The sequence below is a fragment of the Heptranchias perlo genome, chromosome 41 (genome assembly GCF_035084215.1).
Source record: "Heptranchias perlo isolate sHepPer1 chromosome 41, sHepPer1.hap1, whole genome shotgun sequence".
NCBI lineage: Eukaryota > Metazoa > Chordata > Chondrichthyes > Hexanchiformes > Hexanchidae > Heptranchias > Heptranchias perlo.
Genome location: NC_090365.1, coordinates 9,701,103 through 9,723,546, shown reverse-complemented (window position 1 = coordinate 9,723,546; position 22,444 = coordinate 9,701,103). Strand labels below are relative to the sequence as shown.

Sequence of the window (22,444 nt, the reverse complement as noted above, 5' to 3'; positions counted from 1 at the left end):
TTATTTAAATGAGACCTGAGAGTTAAAATTGCCCAGGGCGAGCTTGTTGCTCATCCCATTGGCTCCAGACTCGCCCCTCGTCCCCGGTTAAACTCAGGGCTCACCACTTGAGCACATAATCCATGCTGACACTTCAGTACAATACTGAGGGAGTGCTGCACTGTCGGAGGTGCCGTCTTTTGGATGGGATGTGAAACTGCAGCTCTGTCCCACCCTGTTCAGTTGTATGTTAAAGATCTCGTGTCACTATTCAAAGGAGAGCAGGGAGTTTTTCCAGTGCCCTGGCCAATCGACCAACTCCATCAAATTGTGTCAGCCTCTGCTCTGTTGGTAGCACTCTCACCTCTGAGTCAGAAAGTCATGGGTTCAAGTCCCACTCCAGAGGCTTGAGTACATAATCTAGGCTGACACTCCAGTGCAGTACTGAGGGAGTGGGACTATTCGATAATGAGTTCTCCTTGGTGTACTGGTCAATATTTATCCCTCAACCAACATCTAAAACAAATTATCTATTTCTTTTCATGGGACCTTGCTGTGCGCAAATTTGCTCTGTTTTCAAGATGCTACTGTACACGACTACAGTGAGACACTGTGACACTACTGTATACAACTATAGCGACACACCGTGACACTACTATACGCAACTATCCCGACAGACTGTGACACCACTGCACACAACAACAGCAACCGTCTGTGACACTACACCACCAGTGCATGCTCGCTGAGTCAATTGTAAGGATAAAAAGGAAAATCACAATCTGAAATAAAAAGTGGAAACATAAGAAATAGGAGCAGGAGTAGGCCGTACGGCCCCTCGAGCCTGCTCCGCCATTCAATAAGATCATGGCTGATTTTCAACCTCAACTCCACTTTCCCGCCCGATCCCCATATCCTTTCATTCCACTAGAGACCAAAAATCTATCGATCTCAGCTTTGAATATACTCAATGACTGAGCATCCACAGCCCTCTGGGGTAGAGAATTCCAAAGATTCACAACCCTCTGAGTGAAGAAATTCCTCCTCATCTCAGTCTTAAATGGACGACCCCTTATCCTGAGACTATGCCCCCTAGTTCTAGTCTCTCCAGCCAGGGGGAAACAACCTCTCAGCATCGACCCTGTCAAGCCCCCTTAGAATCTTATATGTTTTAATGAGATCACCTCTTATTCTTCTAAACTCCAGAGAATATCGGCCCATTCTACTCAATCTCTCCTCATATGACAACCTCTCATCCCAGGAATCAATGTAGTGTGGAATAGGGAAGTGTGGGAATAGCGGGGTGGGGGTCAGTCAGAACAATTTTACCTTTTCATTATTTTCTGTTATTATTTTGTTTTGTCAGTGTCTGTCCCTGCAATGTCCTGTAATCAAACTATTTCACTCCAGCATCACGAAAAACTATACTTTTTTTTTTAACATGAATCTGCATTGGTTGGTGCCCATTGGATTTTGCTTTCTAATAAGCTAAAGAATTGCACCCAAAATACAATTTAAAAATAAATTATTCTTAACTTAGAAAATTTCTCTTCTCACTTTTGGATTTTCTGCAGATAACGAGGCTGGGTCAATTTTTGCACCGTTCACTGTGATGTGTCAAACCTCAGCAACTCTCACAACTGTCACATGGGAAGTGCTCAGAAAGTGTGATATGACAGCAAACGTGCAACGCTGCTCAGTAATAGAAAACAACAACGGTCGTTTCAAACGTCTAGACGAGAAGATTGCCTCAAATTAAAGTTAAATATTTTTGTTAGGTAAAAGGGCATCAGGGGACATGGGTCAAAGGGCAGGTAAATGGGGTTGAGATACCGATCAGCCATGTTCTAATTGAATGTCGGAACAGGCTCGTGGGGGTGAATGGCCAATCTAAAAAGCTACAAAAAGCTGACCAATGGGTTCAAGAAAGCTAACACATCACCCAAAAAGCTGACAGTTCAAAAACCAGCTCAGAATATAGGCATTTAAAGATAAGGAGTTAGGGAGAACTTTCATTTCTATAGCACATTTCACGATTTCAGGACACCCCAAAGAGCGTCACAGCCAATTAAGTACTTTTGAAGTGTAGTCACTGTTGTAATGTAGGAAATGCAGCAGCCAATTTGCGCACAGCAAGATCCCACAAACAGCAATGTGATAATGACCAGATAATCTGTTTTAGTGATGCTGGTTGAGGGATAAATATTAGTCAGGGCACCAGGGAGAACTCCCCTGCACTTCAAAATGGTGCCAAGGGATCTTTTATATCCACCTGAGAGGAAAGACAGGGCCTCAGTTTAATGCCTCATCTGAAAGACGGCACCCTCTGACAGTGCAGCACTCCCCTCAGTACTGCAATGGGAGTGTCTACTTAGATTTTGTGCTCAAGTCTCTGGAGTGGGACTCAGAGGCGAAAGTGCTACCACTGAGCCAAGGCTGGATACAAGTTAGACTAAAAGTGCAGCAGGACATGGGTTTGTCATAACCTATGCTGAGGTTATATCCAACATTCAATGACTTTTATTGCAGTACACAAAAGCAGCAATGATAATTTGGAAATTACTGAAGAGGGATGTGAATGTTGAAGGCAGGGGAATTATTGTCAATACTCACCCTAACCCAAAAAACATTTTGATCTTTGACTCCTGATGTGGTACATTTATTGGCATTTCCGAGTGTGAATTTCTGTATCATTTGTAATGAAATAATGTAAGAACATAAGAAATTAGAGCAGGAGTAGGTCATACAGCCCCTCGAGCCTGCTCTGTAAGTAAGTAAGATCATGACTGATCTTTTACCTCAGTTCCACTTTCCCGCCCTATCCCCATATCCCTTGATTCCCCTTAGAATCCAAAAATCTACCGATCTCAGTCTTGAATATACTCAACATCATTCCAACCCCACTCCCTATTTTGTTTCCAAACTTTGGCAGTTCCATAAGTTAATTGTCATATAAAATTAGCTAATGAATTCACAGCAAGGAGTATCCATTTTGTCTCTACAAAGTAGCTGCAATCAGTATTGAAGAAAATAAACATCACATAACAGTTGGGCATATACCTGAAATGTTTTAGAAGCTGCATTTTATTTGTTATTTATAATTTCTTTGGGGACAAACACTAAATAAGCACTGGGACTCTCCGAAACCATCAACTCATTTTAATTTTTTCTGCCTTAACTTTGTCCACAGCAAACAGTGGGGGACAGTAACATCTGATTGGTTCCAGTCCCACACTCCAATCTATATGGGCCTGATAGACTTCAGTCCTATCTTCCAAATGATCTGATTGGCCCATATCGATGGACTCAATGCCCTATGAGGTTCACTCACTTCTGGTCCCATGTGTGCGAGAGACTCCCAGTGTGTGTGTGTGAAATTGGGTCAGTGACGGGGTAAGCGAATGATTTTTACAATCAGCAAGGGAGGCAGAGCTTGCAAACACGCCTAAAGATCGAGAGGGGGAGGTTTATTTTCAAGCGCGACTAAACATTTTCAAAGTGTTGTCACTTATAATGAGTGACAGTTCGTAGATCTGGAGTCAGGGCAGTTTGATTCTTGGCACTGGAAAGAATTTACACAGATCATCGAGAATGGAGAGATGGATTGGGTGCAAAGCCCCCCCAAAACCTACATCTCCCACATCGGGCCTGAACCCCACAAGCCTAAATCCCCCCCAAGCCTCTTCCCCATCCCCATCTACAGCCCCTCAATCCTGCACCTCCAGCCCCCTCAATCCTGCACCCCTTGCAGCTCTTTCCTATGCTGATGATGACTGTATTTTTTTTTAGAAAAGATTCAAAGTGAGATTGACAAGGTGATCGGGTCCAACCGAACCCCGACGATTGCAGACAGAGAGAAGATGCCTTACACCAACGCAGTCATCCATGAAATCCAGCGATACTCCAATATTATCCCGTTAAATCTCCCGCACACCGTGTCAAGGGACACCGAGTTCAGGGGATTCATGATTCCAAAGGTAACACAACCAGTGTATTTGTCGTTTTGTTTCTCGTTACTTCACAGTTTCCAGTGGGATATACCCAGTGTAATAAATCCAGTGTGATATCCCCAGTGTGATAAATCCAGTGGGATATCCCCAGTGTGATAAATCCAGTGGGATATCCCCGGTGTGATAAATCCAGTGGGATATCCCCAGTGTGATAAATCCAGTGGGATATCCCCAGTGTGATAAATCCAGTGCAGTTCCCCAGCACTGTTATTCGAGTCAGGAGATTCAGTGGGTAGCACTCTCACCTCTGAGTCAGAAGGTTGTGGGTTCAAGTCCCACTCCAGAGACTTGAGCATATAATCTAGGCTGACACTTCAGTGCAGTACTGAGGGAGTGCCGCACTGTCAGAGGTACCGTCTCTCAGATGAGACGTTCAGCCAAGGCCCCATCTGCCCTCTCAGGTGCACATAAAACATCCGATGGCACTATTTCGAAGAAGAGCAGGGGAGTTCTCCCCGGTGTCCTGGCCAATATTTATTCTTCAATCAACATCACTAAAACAGATTATCTGGTCATTATCTGATTACTGTTTGTGGGAGCTTGCTGTGAACAAATTGGCTGCTGCGTTTCTCACATTGCAACAGTGACTACACTTCATAAGAACATAAGAAATAGGAGCAGGAGCAGGATTAGGCCAATCGGCCCCTCGAGCCTGCTCCGCCATTCAATAAGATCATGGCTGATCTGATCCTAATCTCAAATCTAAATTCATGTCCAATTTCCTGCTCGCTCCCCGTAACCCCTAATTCCCTTTACTTCCACAGCTTCCTGGGGCAGCAAATTCCACAGACCTACTACCCTCTGAGTGAAGAAGTTTCTCCTCATCTCAGTTTTGAAAGAGCAGCCCCTTATTCTAAGATTATGCCCCCTAGTTCTAGTTTCACCCATCTCTGGGAACATCCTTACCGCATCCACCCGATCAAGCCCCTTCACAATCTTATATGTTTCAATAAGATCGCCTCTCATTCTTCTGAACTCCAATGAGTAGAGTCCCAATCTACTCAACCTCTCCTCATATGTCTGCCCCCTCATCCCCGGGATTAACCGAGTGAACCTTCTTTGTACTGCCCCGAGAGCAAGTATGTCTTTTCTTAAGTATGGAGACCAAAACTGTATGCAGTATTCCAGGTGCGGTCTCACAAATACCTTATATAACCGCAGCAATACCTCCCTGTTTTTATATTCTATCCCCCGAGCAATAAAAGCCAACATTCCGTTGGCCTTCTTGATCACCTGCTGCACCTGCATACTAACTTTTTGATCTTCTTGCACTAGGACCCCCAGATCCCTTTGTACTGCAGTACTTTCCAGTTTCTCGCCATTAAGATAATAACTTGCTCTCTGATTTTTCCTGCCAAAGTGCATAACCTCACATTTTCCAATATTGTATTGCATCTGCCAAATCTCCGCCCACTCACCCAGCCTGTCTATATCCCCCTGTAGGTTTTTTATGTCCTCCTCACTCTCCACTTTCCCTCCCATCTTTGTATCATCTGCAAACTTTGATACGTTACACTCGGTCCCCTCCTCCAAATCGTTAATATAGATTGTAAAGAGTTGGGGACCCAGCACCGACTCCTGCGGAACACCACTGGCTACTGGTTGCCAGTCCGAGAATGAACCATTTATTCCAACTCTCTGCTTCCTGTTAGATAACCAATCCTCCACCCATGCCAGAATATTACCCCCAATCCAGTGATTCTTTATCTTGAGCAATAATCTTTTATGTGGCACCTTGTCGAATGACTTCTGGAAGTCTAAATACACTACGTCCACTGGTTCCCCTTTATCCACCCTGTACTCAAAGAACTCAAGCAAATTTGTCAGACATGACTTCCCCTTCGTAAAGCCATGCTGACTTTGTCCTATTAAATTATGTTTATCCAAATGTTCCGCTACTGTCTCCTTAATAATAGACTCCAAAATTTTACCCACCACAGATGTTAGGCTAACTGGTCTATAATTTCCAGCCTTCTGCCTACTACCCTTTTTAAATAAGGGCGTTACATTAGCAGTTTTCCAATCTGCCGGGACCTTTGCCGAGTCCAGAGAATTTTGGAAAATTATTACCAAAGCATCCACAATCCCTACTGCCACTTCCCTCAAGACCCTCGGATGTAAGCCATCAGGTCCAGGGGATTTATCCGCCTTGAGTCCCATTATTTTACTGAGTACCAATTCCTTAGTGATTTTAATCGTATTTAGCTCCTCCCCCACTAGAGCCCCCTGTTTGTCCAGTGTTGGGATATTCTTAGTGTCCTCTACCGTAAAGACTGAAACAAAATATTTGTTCAGCATTTTTGCCATTTCCATGTTTCCCACCATTAATTTCCCGGTCTCATCCTCTAAGGGACCTACGTTTGCCTTAGCCACCCTTTTTCTTTTTATATAACGATAGAAACTCTCGCTATCTGTTTTTATATTTTTTGCTAATTTATTTTCATAATCTATCTTCCCTTTCTTAATCAATCCTTTAGTTACTTTTTGCTGTCTTTTGAAGACTTCCCAAACCTCCCACTAAGTTTGGCTACCTTATATGTCCTTGTTTTTAGTCGGATACTATCCTTAATTTCTTTACTTAGCCACGGATGGCAGTCATTTCTTTTACACCCTTTTTTCCTCAGTGGAATATTTTTTTTTGAAAGTTGTAAAATAACTCCTTGAATGAACACCATTGCTCATGTACTGTCTTACCCTTTAATCTATTTTCCCAGTCCACTTTAATTAATTCCGCTCTCATACCATCATAGTCTCCTTTATTCAAGCTCAGTACGCTTGTTTGAGAACCAACCTTCTCACCCTCTTATTGGATATGGAATGTAACCATGTTATGGTCACTCATTCCAAGGGGATCCTTAACTAGGACATTATTAATTAATCCTGGCTCATTACACAGGACCAGGTCCAAGGTTGCTTGCCCCCTTGTAGGATCAGTTACATACTGCTCAAGAAATCCATCCCTAATACACTCAATAAACTCTTCCTCAAGGCTGCCCTGCCCAATTTGATTTGTCCAGTTAATATGATAGTTACAATCCCCCATAATTATAGCTGTTCCCTTATTACATGCCCCGACTATTTCCTGATTAATACTTCTTCCAGCAGAGTTGCAACTATTAGGAGGCCTATATACTACGCCCACTAGTGTTTTTTTCCCCTTATTATTCCTTATCTCTACCCAAACTGTTTCATTATCCTGATCCTTTGTCCCAATATAATTTCTCTATATTACAGTGATTCCTTCCTTTATTAACATAGCCACCCCACCTCCCCTTCCTTCCTGCCTGTCCTTCCTGATTGTTAAATACCCTGGCATATTTAATTCCCAGTCGTTGTCACCCTGCAGCCATGTTTCTGTAATGGCCACAAGATCATACCCATACGTAGTTATTTGTGCCGTTAACTCATCCATTTTGTTACGAATGCTACATGCATTCAGATAAAGAACTTTCAAATATGTTTTGTGACACTTAGTTCCTGCTTTTTCCTTTTTTAACACTTTACCTTTTACTCCATACGTTCTGTCCCTTCCTGACACGCTTTCCTCTGTCTCCCTGCTCAGGTTCCCAACCCTCGCCACAGCTTTGATGCTGGGTTAATCGCCTTACGCCTTCTAGTTTTTATTTTTTCTGTCGTGCCTAAAGTATACTTTCTTTCCGCTGCTCTACGCTTTTCCCTTTCACTTGTTCTTGAACAATTGTTTGTACTATTTGTATTGTAGATTTCCTCTGGGTCTTCCCCTCTCTTGCTGCTCTCAATTTTATTCCCTTCTGACTCCCCACTCAGGTTCCCATCCCCCTGCCACTCTAGTTTAAACCTTCCCCAACAGCACTAGCAAACACTCCCGCGAGGACATTGGTCCCGGTCCTGCTCAGGTGTAACCCGTCTCGCTTGTACAGGTCCCACCTTCCCCAGAACCGGTCCCAATGTCCCAGGAATCTAAATCCCTCCCTCCTACACTAGGAAAAGCAAGGCAAAGCAGCACCTCCTTCCCTCTACTCCCACATGTACCAAACTCTCAGTTCACACTGTGTATCCGCACACCGTGCTGTTCGCACTGACAGGCCCCTGTATTTCTACAATTTGAGACTCAGATGAGTCAGGCCTGCCTCACCTTCAGGTACCAGTTTAACCTAGCTAACCAATTAACTTGCTACAGCAGCTCTCTCTGCTGAAGCCTGACAGAAACTTAAAAATTTAAACTTTAAAATTGAACTTAAACAGCTAATAGCAATTGAACTTAAACAGTTGAAAGCAATATGCACTAGATTTTAAAGAGATTAACCCTTAAACTCCCACAAGAGATTAACCCTTAAACTCCCACACGTACCAAACTCTCCGTTCACACTGTGTATCCACACCAAGTACTTCATTATCAGTAAAGTGCTTTGGGACATCCTGAGGTTGTGAAATGCGTTATATGAATGCAAATTCTTTCCTTCTTTAAAGGGCCAAACCACGGACCTTTCCAGGATCGAGACTGGCCAGGTTAATGATGTGGGTGGTACATTGACTTTAATCTCTGTGTTTTCTTTTAGGGAATGATTGTGATCCCTCTCCTCGCATCTGTTTTGTATGATTCCAGTTGTTGGGAGCGTCCGGAATCATTCAACCCGGATCATTTTCTGGATGAAAAGGGACAAATGAAAGAAAATGAGGCCTTCATGCCATTTTCTGCAGGTTTGGGCAATATTTATGTATGTGTGTGTTTTTTCTCTTTTAAATTGCAAAAGTGAGGTGAAGGGGTCAAGGCCCAGAGTGCAAGATGGCAGCTAGGCTGAAAAGAGGAAGGAGCGAAGACTGAGTTCCTGGGAAAGAACGAGTTAAAATAGGAGATTTCAACCCATCAGAATGTGTGTTTAAGGTTATTAAAGGAGTCGATTGGGTAGAAAGGGAGAAACTATTTCCTCTGGTGGGGGGAGTCCAGAACAAGGGGCCATAACCTTAAAATTAGAGCTAGGCCGTTCAGAGGTGATGTCAGGAAGCACTTCTTCACACAAAGGGGAGTGGAAATCTGGAACTCTCTCCCCCAAAAAGCTGTTGAGGCTGGGGGTCAATTGAAAATTTCAAAACTGAGATTAATAGATTTTTGTTAGGGAAGGGTATTAAGGGATTTGGAACCAAGGCGGGTAAATGGAGTTAAGGTACAGATCAACCGTGATCTAATTGAACGGGTGAACAGGCTCGAGGGGCTGAATGGCCTACTCCTGTTCTTATATGTGGGACAGTGTAGTTGGAACTTAGGAAGAATAACAGAGGAACGTACAGAGTAATAGAGCCTGCCCTTTTCTCTCTGAACTACCCTTTCTCCGTCTTCTGTTGTTTAGTTTTCCACCTTGCTTTATTAACCTAGTAGATCTAGGGTTGTGAGGCTGTTGAAATGCACTGCCAGAGTTAGCGACTGACGCAGAGACCGTAGGCTTGATTTTAACTGCCAGCGGGTTTCCGGTGGGAAATCCACGCTTGCGAATTAATTTGCCGGCCGCCCACGGCCGAATGTTAACAGCCAGACCTCATTTAAATCCCGCTGGCTGACTTCCCACCTCGAACAGGTGGGAATCGGCAGAAAACCACACAGACTGGGTGGTGGGATCAGGTTCTGGGGTCTTGTGTTCGCAACGTTGGGAGGGGGAGGCCTAAGCTTTCCTTATGGGGCTCGAAGGAGTTCTCCTGCTCTTCCTGGGCCCCAACAAAGGACAGACAAACCCTTCCCTTTCTTGGCCTCTCCTGGACCTGATCCTCTTCTGTCTCAGGGAGGCCTGGAGGGAAAGTCACGGCAGTTTCCCCACTCAGGCCTGAGTTAAAATGGCAGTCGGGTCCCAATGACATCATCAGGACTCGCCAGGCCTATGTAAGGAAGGACCCTGCCGGGTTTGGGCGGGTGTCCTGGCTGCCTGCTCAGGAGAGCAGGTTAAAATTGCAGATGGCAGCATCCTTGCATTTTAACTGCCTACCTGTCCGGTTTCCGTCAGGGTGGGTGTTGGGTTAAAATCACCCCCTTTAAGAATAAGTTAGATAGATGGTTGAAGGCAAGGTGAATAAAGGGATATGGGAACAGGGTGAGCACAAGGGATTAGGATACTGCTCGTGTGGAGGATAAACACCAACACTGACTGGATGGCCATGTTGTCATTCCCATGTCATCCCCCTCATAACACTTTTTGATGAACTCACATTATTGTGGCTCCCTGGTTGGAAAACAACAACAACTTGCATTTATATAGCGCCTTTAACGTAGTAAAACGTCCCAAGGCGCTTCACAGGAGCGATCAGCAAACAAAATTTGACACCGAGCCACATGAGGAGATATTAGGACAGGTGACCAAAAGCTTGGTCAAAGAGGTAGGTTTTAAGGAGCATCTTAAAGGAGGAGAGAGAGGCGGAGAGGTTTAGGGAGGGAATTCCAGAGCTTTGGGCCTAGGCAGCTGAAGGCACGGCCACCAATGGCAGAGCGATGACTATCGAAGAACCAATATAACCCCCCACCCTGTAAAAGGCCAGTTTGAACGCGTGTTCTGGTGACTCCCCATTACACTGTTGTACTGAGGTCGGTTCCTTACACCCCTGAATTACTTGTGTATGTTTTACAGGGAAACGTATGTGCATCGGTGAGGCCGTAGCTCAAATGCAGCTTTTCCTGTTCCTGACGACCCTGCTGCAGAACTTCACCCTCCGATCCCTCACAGGCCCAAACACCATTGATATCACCCCACTGTCCAGCGGCTTCTCAACCCTGCATCGTCCATACCAATTATATTGTGTTCCTCGTAAATCAGCATGAACAAAAAAATATCAAGCCACGTGGTCAATAAGGGGTTGAAATTACTCTCACGATGTTACTGTATAAGGAGCAAGTTTTAATTTGTTCTCGGGATGTGGGCTATTAGAGTCACCAAATCTCCCCGAGTGTCCTGGAGTCTCCAGCAATTGAAGATTAATCTCCTGCTGCGATTAAAAACCCGGGAGAATAATCATGCAAACAAAAATTGTGAGTGTTTTTAGAAAAAAAAAATGCTTTGACCATTTTGTTTATTGCTTCGAAAAGAAATCGGAGGTCGGCAAAAAAAAGGCTGTTTGACCAGGTGTGGCAGGAGGTCATGTGATGAAACCTCCAGGAATACGTCCGACTAGAGTTGGCAACCCTAGCTGGCAAGGCAGTATTTATTGCCCATCTTTAGTTGGGCATTAAGAGTCAACTTTATAGTGTGGATTGGAGTCATGCGTAGGCCCAGACCGGGTAAAGACAGCAGGTTCCCTTCCCTGAAGGACATTTGTGAACTAGTTGGGTTTTTACGACAATCCGGCAGATTTGATGCAGTAACATCACTGAAAGTAACTTCTACCCTTTAAACCTTTTATTTCGAGTGCCAGTCATCGGTTGAAGAATGATTGGGCAATGCTTCAGGCTGGTACCTGGAACAGCCCAGACATCCCCATGGAAGGGGATACCAGGTGTGATACTGAGCCACACCACCCAGTGGAAGCCCCGGCTTTAGTCCCTGGTCCATACCGAGTTATCTGATCCCAGCCGATGCGGCAGTAAACATGACCCTCGGCCTCAGTGCCCAATGGCTATGGAGGGAAAATCAGCTCCCCCATGGATTTCCCCCCCCCCCCCCAAATCGGGTGGGGAAACAGTGGGGAAAATCGGGCGCGTCCTGGTCCCAACGCTCTCAGCTCCCCCACCCCCACCCCAGTCGGGACCGCCACAAGGCAGCTCTCCCCTGCCAACTGCCTTTAAATGCCTGGGTTCCCGGCCCACTTCCCTCCCATCCACCCCCCAGTCCCTGGGACTGCCAGGTGAAGCCTGGCAATAGCCTCTTGCGGGATGAAGTCTCTTGAGTGAGGGACAGGGCCTAGTAAAGGCCTCCTAGATGCCAGTCGCGGCTCAGTGGGCAGTACTCTCGCCTGAGTCAGAGGTTCTGGGTTCAAGTCCCACTCCAGAGACTTGAGCCCAACATCACTGAAACAGATTACCCGTTTCACATTGCTGTTTGTGGGATCTTGCTGTGCGCAAATTGGTTGCCGTGTTTCCTACATTACAACAGTGACGACGCTTCAAAAAGAAGTACTTCATTAGCTGTAAAGGGATATGGGAAATCCATGGGTTTGGGACATTCTGAGGTTGTGAAAAGTGCTATCTAAATGCAGGTTGTCTTTCTTTCTCTCCATTTCTGCCCCAATCTCTTACCTGCTGTGGGTGTTGGTTGAGGCCTTCAGGAAATGGTTGATTGTGGCCCAGTGGCCTCTTGAACAGCTCCCGTGTCTTCTGGAGCTGCAGAGCCGCCTGGATCTACCTAGGGGCAGGGGCCATTGGGCAGGTTCCCACTCACTGGCGGATATCCTGCTGGAAACCTACCAGGCATACACGTAATGACCCCCGACCTAGGAAACCAATCCGGGGGTCAGGGGGCGGGTGGAAGTTGCATAGAATTACATAGAAGGTACAGCACAGAAACAGGCCATTCGGCCCAACTGGTCCATGCCGGTGTTTATGCTCTACGTGAGCTTCCTCCAACCCCTCTTCATCTAACACTACACCCTCCAGACCCAGTAGGGGCAGGAATAGGAAAAGGCAGCAGTGGACCAGTCTCGGCTGTGATTTCTCCCACACCCCTCCCTCAAGTCAACAGATGGGCCAACACTTGACATCCGGGCTTGCACGTCCAGACAGCGTCAGGTAGCAAGGGCAGCCAGCATCTGTGCAACAGCTGGGCGTTGCTAAATGATATTGGGTCAGTAAATCTCCTCTGATGTGTGTGTGTGTGTTTTGCAATAAAACTCGCCCGGCCCAATAACCCAGGGCGTGTACTTACACAGGCTACAGCTTGTTAAATAAAGCACCGGGCATCTCCCAGTTAACAGCAAGAGCAAGGCAGGTAGACACAGACTGTCGAGATACGGGACCTCCAGGCTCTGCATTCCAGAGGGCGTACTGACAGTAACAATGCAGTGTCACAACTTCCTCCTGAGGTGCAGGAGTTACTGGCAGTGTCTTGCTTAGCATTTGTCCTTTCTTTGGCCGATGTTAACAGGATATGTGGCATTTTTTTTTATCAGGGTAGATCTTATATGAAATGTCTTACGTATCAGATGTCAATCTAGCTTCCTATCTGTAACCAAGAAACATCAGCAAGGTCCTAAAGGCACTTTAAGTTAGTAATATGATTGTGTCTGACATTTTTGAGATATATTAATATCTAATGGGAATTAGAAAGGGAAGGAAAAATGTAACAATAAAGTTACACTTTACCAACAATCAGATGCTGGATTGTGTTAATTAACCAGTAACTAAGTGAATCTAAACCAAACCAGCCCTGGCTAGTCATATTATAGGTTCCTTCAATTCACAAACAGCAATTAACAATATCTCGTTTGACTGTTCAGACCTGATCTTTCTCCCCATTTAAATATCAAAGTTTGGAGCAAGCCCTTTCACATTCGAAATGCTCACCTTTCTGAGTATTATTTAATCCAATACGATTTAGCCACATTTTGGGCCAATTTTCATTATTATTGATGGCTTCTGATATGAAAATTAAAATCTGCTGAAAATATTCGTAAATTGCAATAATTTTAGTTAATTTCCTTTTCACTAAGATAAAAATCTGCATCATCAGGGTGTAGGTCCCACACTCACTAAGTCTCCAATCAACTAGTGAGAGAGAGCAATAGAGAGAGGGAGACAAAGAGAGCAAGAGAGAGATAGAGAGACAGATACAAAGAGGGCTTAGAAATCTTAGAGATACAGGGAGCAAGAGAGAGACACAGAGAGCAAGAGCGTGAGCGAGAGAGAGCAAGAGACAGAGCAAGAGACAAAGATGGAGAGAGTGATAGAGAGAGCCAAAGTGTTTGCATGTTAGTTGCAGATGTTCATCTGGTTAGTTGCAGATGTTCAGCTGGTTAGTTGCAGATGTTCATCTGGTTAGTTGCAACAACAACTTGCATTTATATAGTGCCTTTAACGTAGTAAAACATCCCAAAGCGCTTCAAAGGAGCGTAATCAGACAAAATTTGACACTGAGCCACATAAGGAGATTAGAGCAGGCGACCAAAAGCTTGGTTAGAGAGGAGCATCATAAAGGAGGACTGAGAGGTGGAGGGGGGGGGGAGAGGTTCAGGGAGGGAATTCCAGAGCTTAGGGCCTAGGCAGCTGAAGGCACGGCCACCAATGGTGGGGTGATTAAAATCAGAGATGCGCAAGAGGCCAGAATGGGAGGAGCGCAGAGATCTCGGACAGTTGTAGGGCTGGAGGAGGTTACAGAGATAGGGAAGGGCGAGGACATGGAGAGATTTGAATACAAGGCTGAGAATTTTAAATCAAGGCGTTGCCGGTGTGGGAGCCAATGTAGGTCAGCAAGCACAGGGGTGATGGGTCTACAGGCAGTTCAACACTTCTAACACATTGTAAAAAATATATGCAAATTATATGGAAATATTCTGATTCCTAAAAACTAGCAGCATTTCAGCTCCTTAACCCTAGTCATAAATGGTAAAAGTGCTTATATTCATCATCCATCTCCAACCCTGCCTCAGCTCATCTGCTGCTGAAATCCTCATCCATGCCTTTGTTACCTCCAGACTGGACTACTCCAATACTCTCCTGGCCGGCCTCCCATCTTCCACTCTCCATAAACTTGGGCTCATCCAAAACTCTGCTGCCTGTATCCAAACTCGCACCAAGTCCAGTTCACCCGTCACCCGTCACCCCTGTGCTCGCTGACCTACATTGGCTCCCGGACTGGGAAGACCTCGATTTCAAAATTATCATCCTTGTTTTCAAATCCCTCCACGGCCCACTCGCCCCTCCCTATCTCTGTAACCTCCTCCAGCCCTACAACACTACGAGATCTCTGCACTCCTCCTCTTGCGCATCCCTGATTTTAATCGCTCCACCATTGGCGGCCATGCCTTCAGCTGCCTAGGCCCTAAGCTCTGGAATTCCCTCCCTAAACCTCTCCGCCTCTCTCTCCTCCTTTAAGATGCTCCTTAAAACCTACCTTTTTGAACAAGTTTGGTTCTAATACCTCCTTATGTGGCTCGGTGTCAAATTTTGTTTGATAACGCTCCTGTGAAGCGCCTTGGGACGTTTTACTACATTAAAGGCGCTATATAAATGCAGGTTGTTGTTGTTGTGTTATATTTAACTTTCTGCCTTCAGTTAAACAGTAATAGGAAGTCACTTCATACTAAAGGTCGCATGCACCCCCAGTGTAAGAACATGGGGACTGCAGGAACTATTCTATTTAATAATCTGTGAAGAATATGAGTATTGATTTCTCTCTCAGTCTCCTACGGGAGACTATGACACTTTTTAGCAACCAGCCCTCATGTATTTATTCTAACTTCATAATCTGATAGAACCCAGACAAATAGGGTTTGAAATATTTATAGCAACAAAGGCCAATAAATATATTCAAATAAGTGTTCTGTTTTTTTTCATTAAAATATACTTCATTCATAAAATTTGCAGCAAAACATACAATACAGTTGTCATATCACATTCCAAATATGATTGTACAATTTGCAGGTTACATCAAGTACAGTTCAATGAACACATTGTACATAATTACAATTCATGACACTCTGGGGTGTCTCATTGCTTTATACTCAATACAGATTATTGATTACAGATTAATTACAGGTACATTACAGATTCATTACATCAATTTGAATTTTACATTCTGCCCGGGGGGGTTTTTCCCTGATTGCAGCCCCTCGGTATACAATGGTGGAAAGCCTCTAAACGGTTGCCTTTCCCCACAGAGCCTTTGCGGCGGCTGCACCCATCCTCAGTGCGTCCCTGAGCACGTAGTCCTGGACCTTGGAATGTGCCAGTCTGCAACACTCGGTCGAGGACAGCTCCGTGCACTGGAAGACCAGCAAGTTTCGGGCAGACCAAAGGGCGTCTTTCACCGAGTTAATGGTCTTCCAGCAGCAGTTGATGTCCGTCTCAGTGTGCGTCCCCGGGAACAGCCCGTAGAGCACAGAGTCCTGTGTTACGGAACTGCTCGGGACGAACCTGGACAGATACCACTGCATCTCTCTCCAGACCTTCTTTGCAAAGGCACATTCCAGAAGGAGATGGGTGACGGTCTCGTCTCCACCGCAGCCTCCTCGGGGACAGCGCGCGATGGCGCTGAGACTCTGGGAGTGCATGAAGGATCTGACGGGAAGGACCCTTCTCACCACCAGCCAAGCTAGGTCTTGGTGCTTGTTTGAAAGCTCTGGCGATGAGGCGTTCTGCCAAATGACATTGACAGTCTGCTCGGGGAACCAACCCACAGGATCCACCATCTCCTTTTCCCGCAGGGTCTCGAGGACGTTACGTGCGGACCACTTGCTGAACGCCTGTGGTCAAAGGTGTTTTTCTGCACAAACTTTTCCACGAAGGGCAGGTGGGGCGGAACAGTCCAAATGGACGGAGCGTTCCGTGGCAGTGTGGCCAGGCCCATCCTTCTCAACACCGGGGACAGGTAGAACCTCAGCACGTAGTGACACTTTGTGTTTGCGTACCGAGGGTCTTCGCACAGCTTGATAAGGATGAGGGCCATGTTTGGCACGCCTTTCCCCTCTTTCTCTGGAGGTTTGTACATCGTGTCCCTGCGGACACGGTCCATTTTTGATCTCCAGATAAAGTTGAAGATGGCTCGGGTGACTGTCGCGGCGCAGGAGCGAGGTATAGGCCAGACCTGCGCCACATACAGCAACACCGAGAGCACCTCGCACCTGATGACCAGGTCTTTGCTCACGATCGAGAGGGATCGTCGATCCCACAGTCCCAGTTTCTGCTTCACCTTGGCAATACGCTCCTCCCAGTTTTTGGTGCACGCCCTGGCCCCCCCGAACCAGATCCCCAGCACCGGCCTGACGGTGAAGGGGACAAAGGATCGGTCGGTCCAGTTCCCAAAGAACATGGCCTCTCTCTTGCTACCATTTACCCTGGCCCCCAAGGTCAGTTCGAACTGGTCGCAGGTGCTCTTCAACCTGCGGACCGACAGCTGATCCGAGCAAAAGACGGCGACGTCGTCCATGTACAGGGAGGCCTTGACCTGAGTGCCTCCACTGCCTGGGATCGTCACCCCTCTTATGCCCGCATCCCTCCTGATGGATTCGTCAAAGGGTTCGATGCAACACACAAGACGGAGGAGAGAGGACAGCCCTGCTTGACTCCAGATTTGATCAGAAAGCTTTCTGATTCCCGCCCGTTGATTGAAACTGCGCTACTGATGTTTGTGTAGAGCAGTTGGATCCAAATGTGAGATAGATAGCTTTTTGGCAACCAAAGGGATATGGGCCAAAGGCAGGTATATGGAGCTAGATCACAGATCAGCCATGATCTTATCAAATGGCGGAGCAGGCACGAGGGGCTGAATGGCCTATTCCTGTTCCTATGTTCCTATGTTCAATTGCGGATTCCCTCTCCAAACCCCATTTTGGAGAGCACGTCCATCATGCACGTGTGGGATATTCTGTCAAAGGCCTTCTCCTGGTTCAGGCTGATCAGGCAGGTGTTCACCCCCCAGTCCTGTATGTAGGCGATCATATCCCTGAGTAGCGCCAGGCTATCAGAGATCTTCCTGCCGGGTACGGCGCAGGTCTGGTCGGGGTGGATCACCACCTCCAGGGCTGACTTGACCCGATTGGCGATGACCTAGAACTAGGGGGCATAATCTTAGAATAAGGGGCTGCTCTTTCAAAACTGAGATGAGGAGAAACTTCTTCACTCAGAGGGTAGTAGGTCTGTGGAATTTGCTGCCCCAGGAAGCTGTGGAAGCTACATCATTAAATAAATTTAAAACAGAAATAGACAGTTTCCTAGAAGTAAAGGGAATTAGGGGTTACGGGGAGCGGGCAGGAAATTGGACATGAATTTAGATTTGAGGTCAGGATCAGATCAGCCATGATCTTATTGAATGGCGGAACAGGCTCGAGGGGCCGATTGGCCTACTCCTGCTCCTATTTCTTATGTTCTTATGACCTTGGACAGAATTTTGTAGTGCCAATTTTTGATTTCTTCTCCCTCCCCCTTCTGCTTGTAGATGAGGGTGATGATGCCTTTCCTCATGGAGTCTGACATGCTGCCTGCCAGGAGCATACCTACTGTAGGTGGGAGTCTGGTGTAAGGTGGAGCTAGGAGATGTGGGGAGCTGACTCGCACTGAGCTCCCACACACACACTTCTGACTAGTTGTGGCTGACTGCACCCATGGTCTTCTTTGTACTCTCCTGGGACTGCTGTGCTGACATTTTTACAAATCCAATCAACAACAGCAATTTGCATTTATTTGGTGCTTTTAACGTAGAAAAATGGTGCAAGTCGCTTCACAGAGAGACCTAATCAGACAAAAATGGATACTGAGCCAAGGAAGGAGCTATTAGGAGGGGTGACTAAAAGCTTGGTCAAAGAGATGGGTTTTAAGGAGGGTCTTAAAGGAGAGAGGTAGAGAGGTTCAGGGAAGGAATTCTGGTGTGGGGCTAGATGGCTGAAGGAACCGCTGCCAATAGTGGAGCACAGAGAATGGGGATGCACAAGAGGCCAGAGGTGGAGGAACGCAAAGGCTGTAGGTTGGAGGTTACAGACATAGGGAGCGACGAGGACATGGAGGGATTCGAACATGATGAGAATTTTAAATTGGAGGTTTTGGGGGACTGGGAGCCAATGTAGGTCAGTGAGCATAGGGTTGATGGGTGAATGGGACTTGGTGTGACTTAGGATACGGGCAGCAGAGTACAGAGCTTTGATGAGACCACACCTGGAATACTGTGCAGTTTTGATCTCCTTATCGAAGGAAGGATATAGAAGCGGTCCAACAAAGGTTCACTGGATTAATTTGTGGGATGAGAGCGTTGTCCTATGATGGGAGATTGAGTGAAATGGGCCTCTGTCCTGTGGAGTTTAGAAGAATGAGAGATGATCTCATTGCAACATATAAGATTCTGAGGGGACTTGACAGGGTAAAGGCTGAGAGGTTGTTTCCCCTGGCTGGAGAGTCTAGAACTAGGGGGCATAGTCTCAGGATAAGGGGTCAGCCATTTAAGACTGAGATGAGGAGGAATTTCTTCACTCAGAGGGTTGTGAATCTTTGTAATTCTCTACCCCAAAGGGCTGTGGATGCAGAGTCATTGAGTATATTCAAGGCTGAGATAGGTAGATTTTTGGATTCTAGGGGAATCAAGGGACATGGAGATCGGGCAGGAAAGTGGAGTTGAGGTTGAAGATCAGCCATGATCTGATTGAATGGCGGAGCAGGCTCGAGGGGCCTTACGGCTTACTCCTGCTCCTATTTCTTGTGTTCTTATGTTTTGGACGAGCTGAAGTTTACGGAGAGTGAAACACGGGAGGCTGGCCGGGAGAACATTGGAGGCAACAAAGACATGGATAAGGATTTCAGCGGTAGATGGGCAGAGGCGGGCGATGTTATGGAGTTGGAAGTCGGCGGTGATGGAGCGGGGATGGAGTTGGAAGCGCAGCTCTGAGTCGAACAGGACGCTGAGGCTGCAAACAAAATGGGTCGACCTGAGACAGTAGTTGTGGAGGGTTGCATATGACCCATCAAGGATATGTCTCTAAAACAAACACCCGTGACTTGAAAGGTTTCTTTTGACAAAGACGTTGGCCTAACTTAGTTCAGTTTCACTCATGCAGCTGGGTCTGTTCAGTGAGCATGAATTTCACATTACCCACATACAAACATTGCATCTGGAAGTCTATATTATCAAACTAAGAAATGTTCTACAGAGGATACTTTAAGTCCTTTTGATCTGAATTCTCTAAGTTATTTATGCCATCATGTGTCTTACTGCTTCGGTGTAATTATATTACTCGTAAATAAATCCAAATTTTAAGTAAAAACAGAAAATGCTGGAAAAGCTCATCTGTGGAGAAAGAAACAGAGTTAACATTTCAGGTCAAAGATCTTTGGTCAGAACTGGAAGCTGTTAAGAGTTAAAGTTTTTCAGTAAGTACAGAGCCAGGGATTTCCCTGAAACGTTAACTCTGTTTCTTTCTCCACAGATGCTGCCTCACTTGCTGAGCTTTTCCAGCATTTTCTGTTTTTATTTCCGATTTCCAGCATCTGCAGTATTTTGCTTATAATCCAAATTTTAGCCTGGATGCAAAGGCCTGACGGTGTGCTATTTGCCAGTGTGTGGAGTAAGGTGGAGAAAGTGATGAGCATCCCATATGGACGCTGGTTTAATAGTCTTGCCATTAAATGGTGACTGTTAATCCCTTGGCACACTATCCCACTCACATAAGGATGCAGATTTCAGTTCATCAGATACTCAGTCTGATGGAAACTGCTTTTTCAAAGTGTTGGGAGAAGCCCGGACTGTAACACAGTCAAGTGCGATTCAAGAACATTTTGAAGGTCATCCCGACCACTGCTAACATTTTTGCAAAATCGTAATGAGCTTCAAATTTCAAAGCTAACGTACAATATTGACCAGCTGTAGTTTGCACGTGGATGATAGAAGGGCTGTCATTGAAGAGGAAACCGATGAATTCACCTACTGTACTACTCTATAACCAATCTTTAAACATAACCTTTAATATCTCAGCTCCAAATAAGAGAGGCCAGCACTACAGTGGCCTCACAGCATGAAGCATCCATAGGTCAAGAAAGGTATAGCCTGATACAGAGTAAAGCTCTGTCTACTGTGGTTTGTTAGTGATGCTCAAATGATTGGAACACATAATCTAAGCTGACACTTCACTGCAGTACTGAGGGAGTGCTGAACTGTCTTTCGGGTGAGGCATCAAACCGAGGCCCCGTCTGCTCAGGTGGATGTAAAAGATCCTGTGGCAGTATATTCAAAGAGCATGGGGTTCTTGTAGTATCCTTAACCACCACCTCCAAAATAAAAATTAGGTGGTCATTTATCTTATTACTGTTTGTGGGAACTTGCTGTGCACAAACTGGCTGTCACGTTTGCTTATAAAACAGTAACATTTCAAAAGTGATTAATTCTGAAGCACTTTGGGATATCCCAGGGATTGAAAGGTGCTTTATAAATGCAAATACTTTCTTCAGGGCTGTAAAAATATTCCTATTTCTCTATGGCCTCTGAGGCTTCCCATGTATAATAAATTATCAACAGTTTTGTGCAGCGGGCTCAGCCCCTCGAAATATGGCAGCACAGCCATACCTGCTCTCAAACCAAGGTACATGGTCAGAGTCAAAACAAATCACAGCAACAAGCAGGTACCTGGGAATCTCGCTAGCTTTGCACCTGTTTGGTATTTCAAGAAGCAGAGATGAAACCTTCAGGTATCCGGATATGTGGGAGGCCTGTGTGACTGCGTTTAAAGCAACACCTTTCTTCCAGTGCTGGTATAACCAGTGTTTCACTGGAATAAAAACAGAAACTGCTGGAAATACTCAACAAGTCAGGCAGCATCTGTGGAGAAAGAGTTAACGTTTTAGGTCACTGACCTTTCATCAGAACTGGAAGAAGTTGAAGATCAAATAGTTTTTAAGCAAGTACAAAGCCAGGCAAAAGGGTGGTGGGGAGGGGGAAGAACAAAAGGGAAGGTCTCTGATAGACTGGAGGGCAGGAGTGATTGAATGACAAAAGGGATGATGGTGCAAGGCAAGGAGGGTGGTAATGGGACAACAAACAAAAGGAACGTTAACTCTGATCCTTTCTTCACAGATGCTGCCTGACTTGCTGAGTATTTCCAGCATTTTTTGTTTTTATTTCAGATTTCCAGTATCTGCAGTATTTTGCTTTTGAATCAGTGTTGCACTGGCTCTGCCCAAATTTTAATCCATCAGAGGGTTTATAAAAAGCACAAACATCTCTAAATCTTGGTATTTTACCTACAGGTTGATCGTCTGGGTGCCAAAGCTGGATCACAGATGCAGAAATTAACATACCTTGTCCCACATAATAGTGCCCTACCCCAATGTAAAGTTGGTTGGCGCCTGCTTAAATTGTAGACATCAAGTGCAAACAATGTACAGCTGAGTTTAAAATACATTTTTAATGACTTTTTATTTAAACATAATGGTTCAGTTTTAGGCATTGCAACAAAGTACCGACAATCACAAAGCAACAGCTTTAGTACTTAATCAAATGTAAAGTTAAATGGCAGGTATCAGGAGGGAAAGAAAACAAACATTCTCACACTATGAAGCATTCAGTCTAGATCGACAGTCTGACAGGACGTAGGCATCTTGGTGATCAATGTTCATAGGATCACATGTAACATATTTTCACTATAAACCACTGGAATAAAACTCTTGTAATAACTAGTCTTCGCCTGTGTAGCAGAGCAATGGAAATGAGAAAAGTTTCTAGTCATACACTTGTTTACAGGATAGTGAAAATGCAAGAAAAAATCTTCAAGTGTGATTTTTACAAATGCACAAATGAATTTACTTTTCCACAATAAGCAATTGTTAATCTATTAATTTCATGTCTACATTACAAGCCATCTATAAAGTCAAATAA

The 22,444-nt window shown here is 45.4% G+C and overlaps 1 protein-coding gene across 3 annotated transcripts in view; it reads left to right on the top strand.

Annotated features, from left to right (window-relative positions):
* Window positions 1–22,444, top strand: part of LOC137306045 (cytochrome P450 2F3-like) — a 65,598-nt gene that overhangs the window by 30,359 nt on the left and 12,795 nt on the right. Inside the window, exons 7-9 of one of the 3 annotated variants that reach the window (XM_067975076.1) lie at window positions 3,766–3,953; window positions 8,525–8,666; window positions 21,817–22,293. In XM_067975076.1, the coding sequence (XP_067831177.1) occupies window positions 3,766–3,953; window positions 8,525–8,666; window positions 21,817–21,821 (335 nt within the window). In that variant the 3' untranslated portion in view covers window positions 21,822–22,293. Of the gene's footprint in view, window positions 1–3,765; window positions 3,954–8,524; window positions 8,667–10,576; window positions 14,092–21,816; window positions 22,294–22,444 lie in introns of those variants that run through there. The other 2 variants (XM_067975074.1, XM_067975075.1) reach the window with 2 other exon arrangements.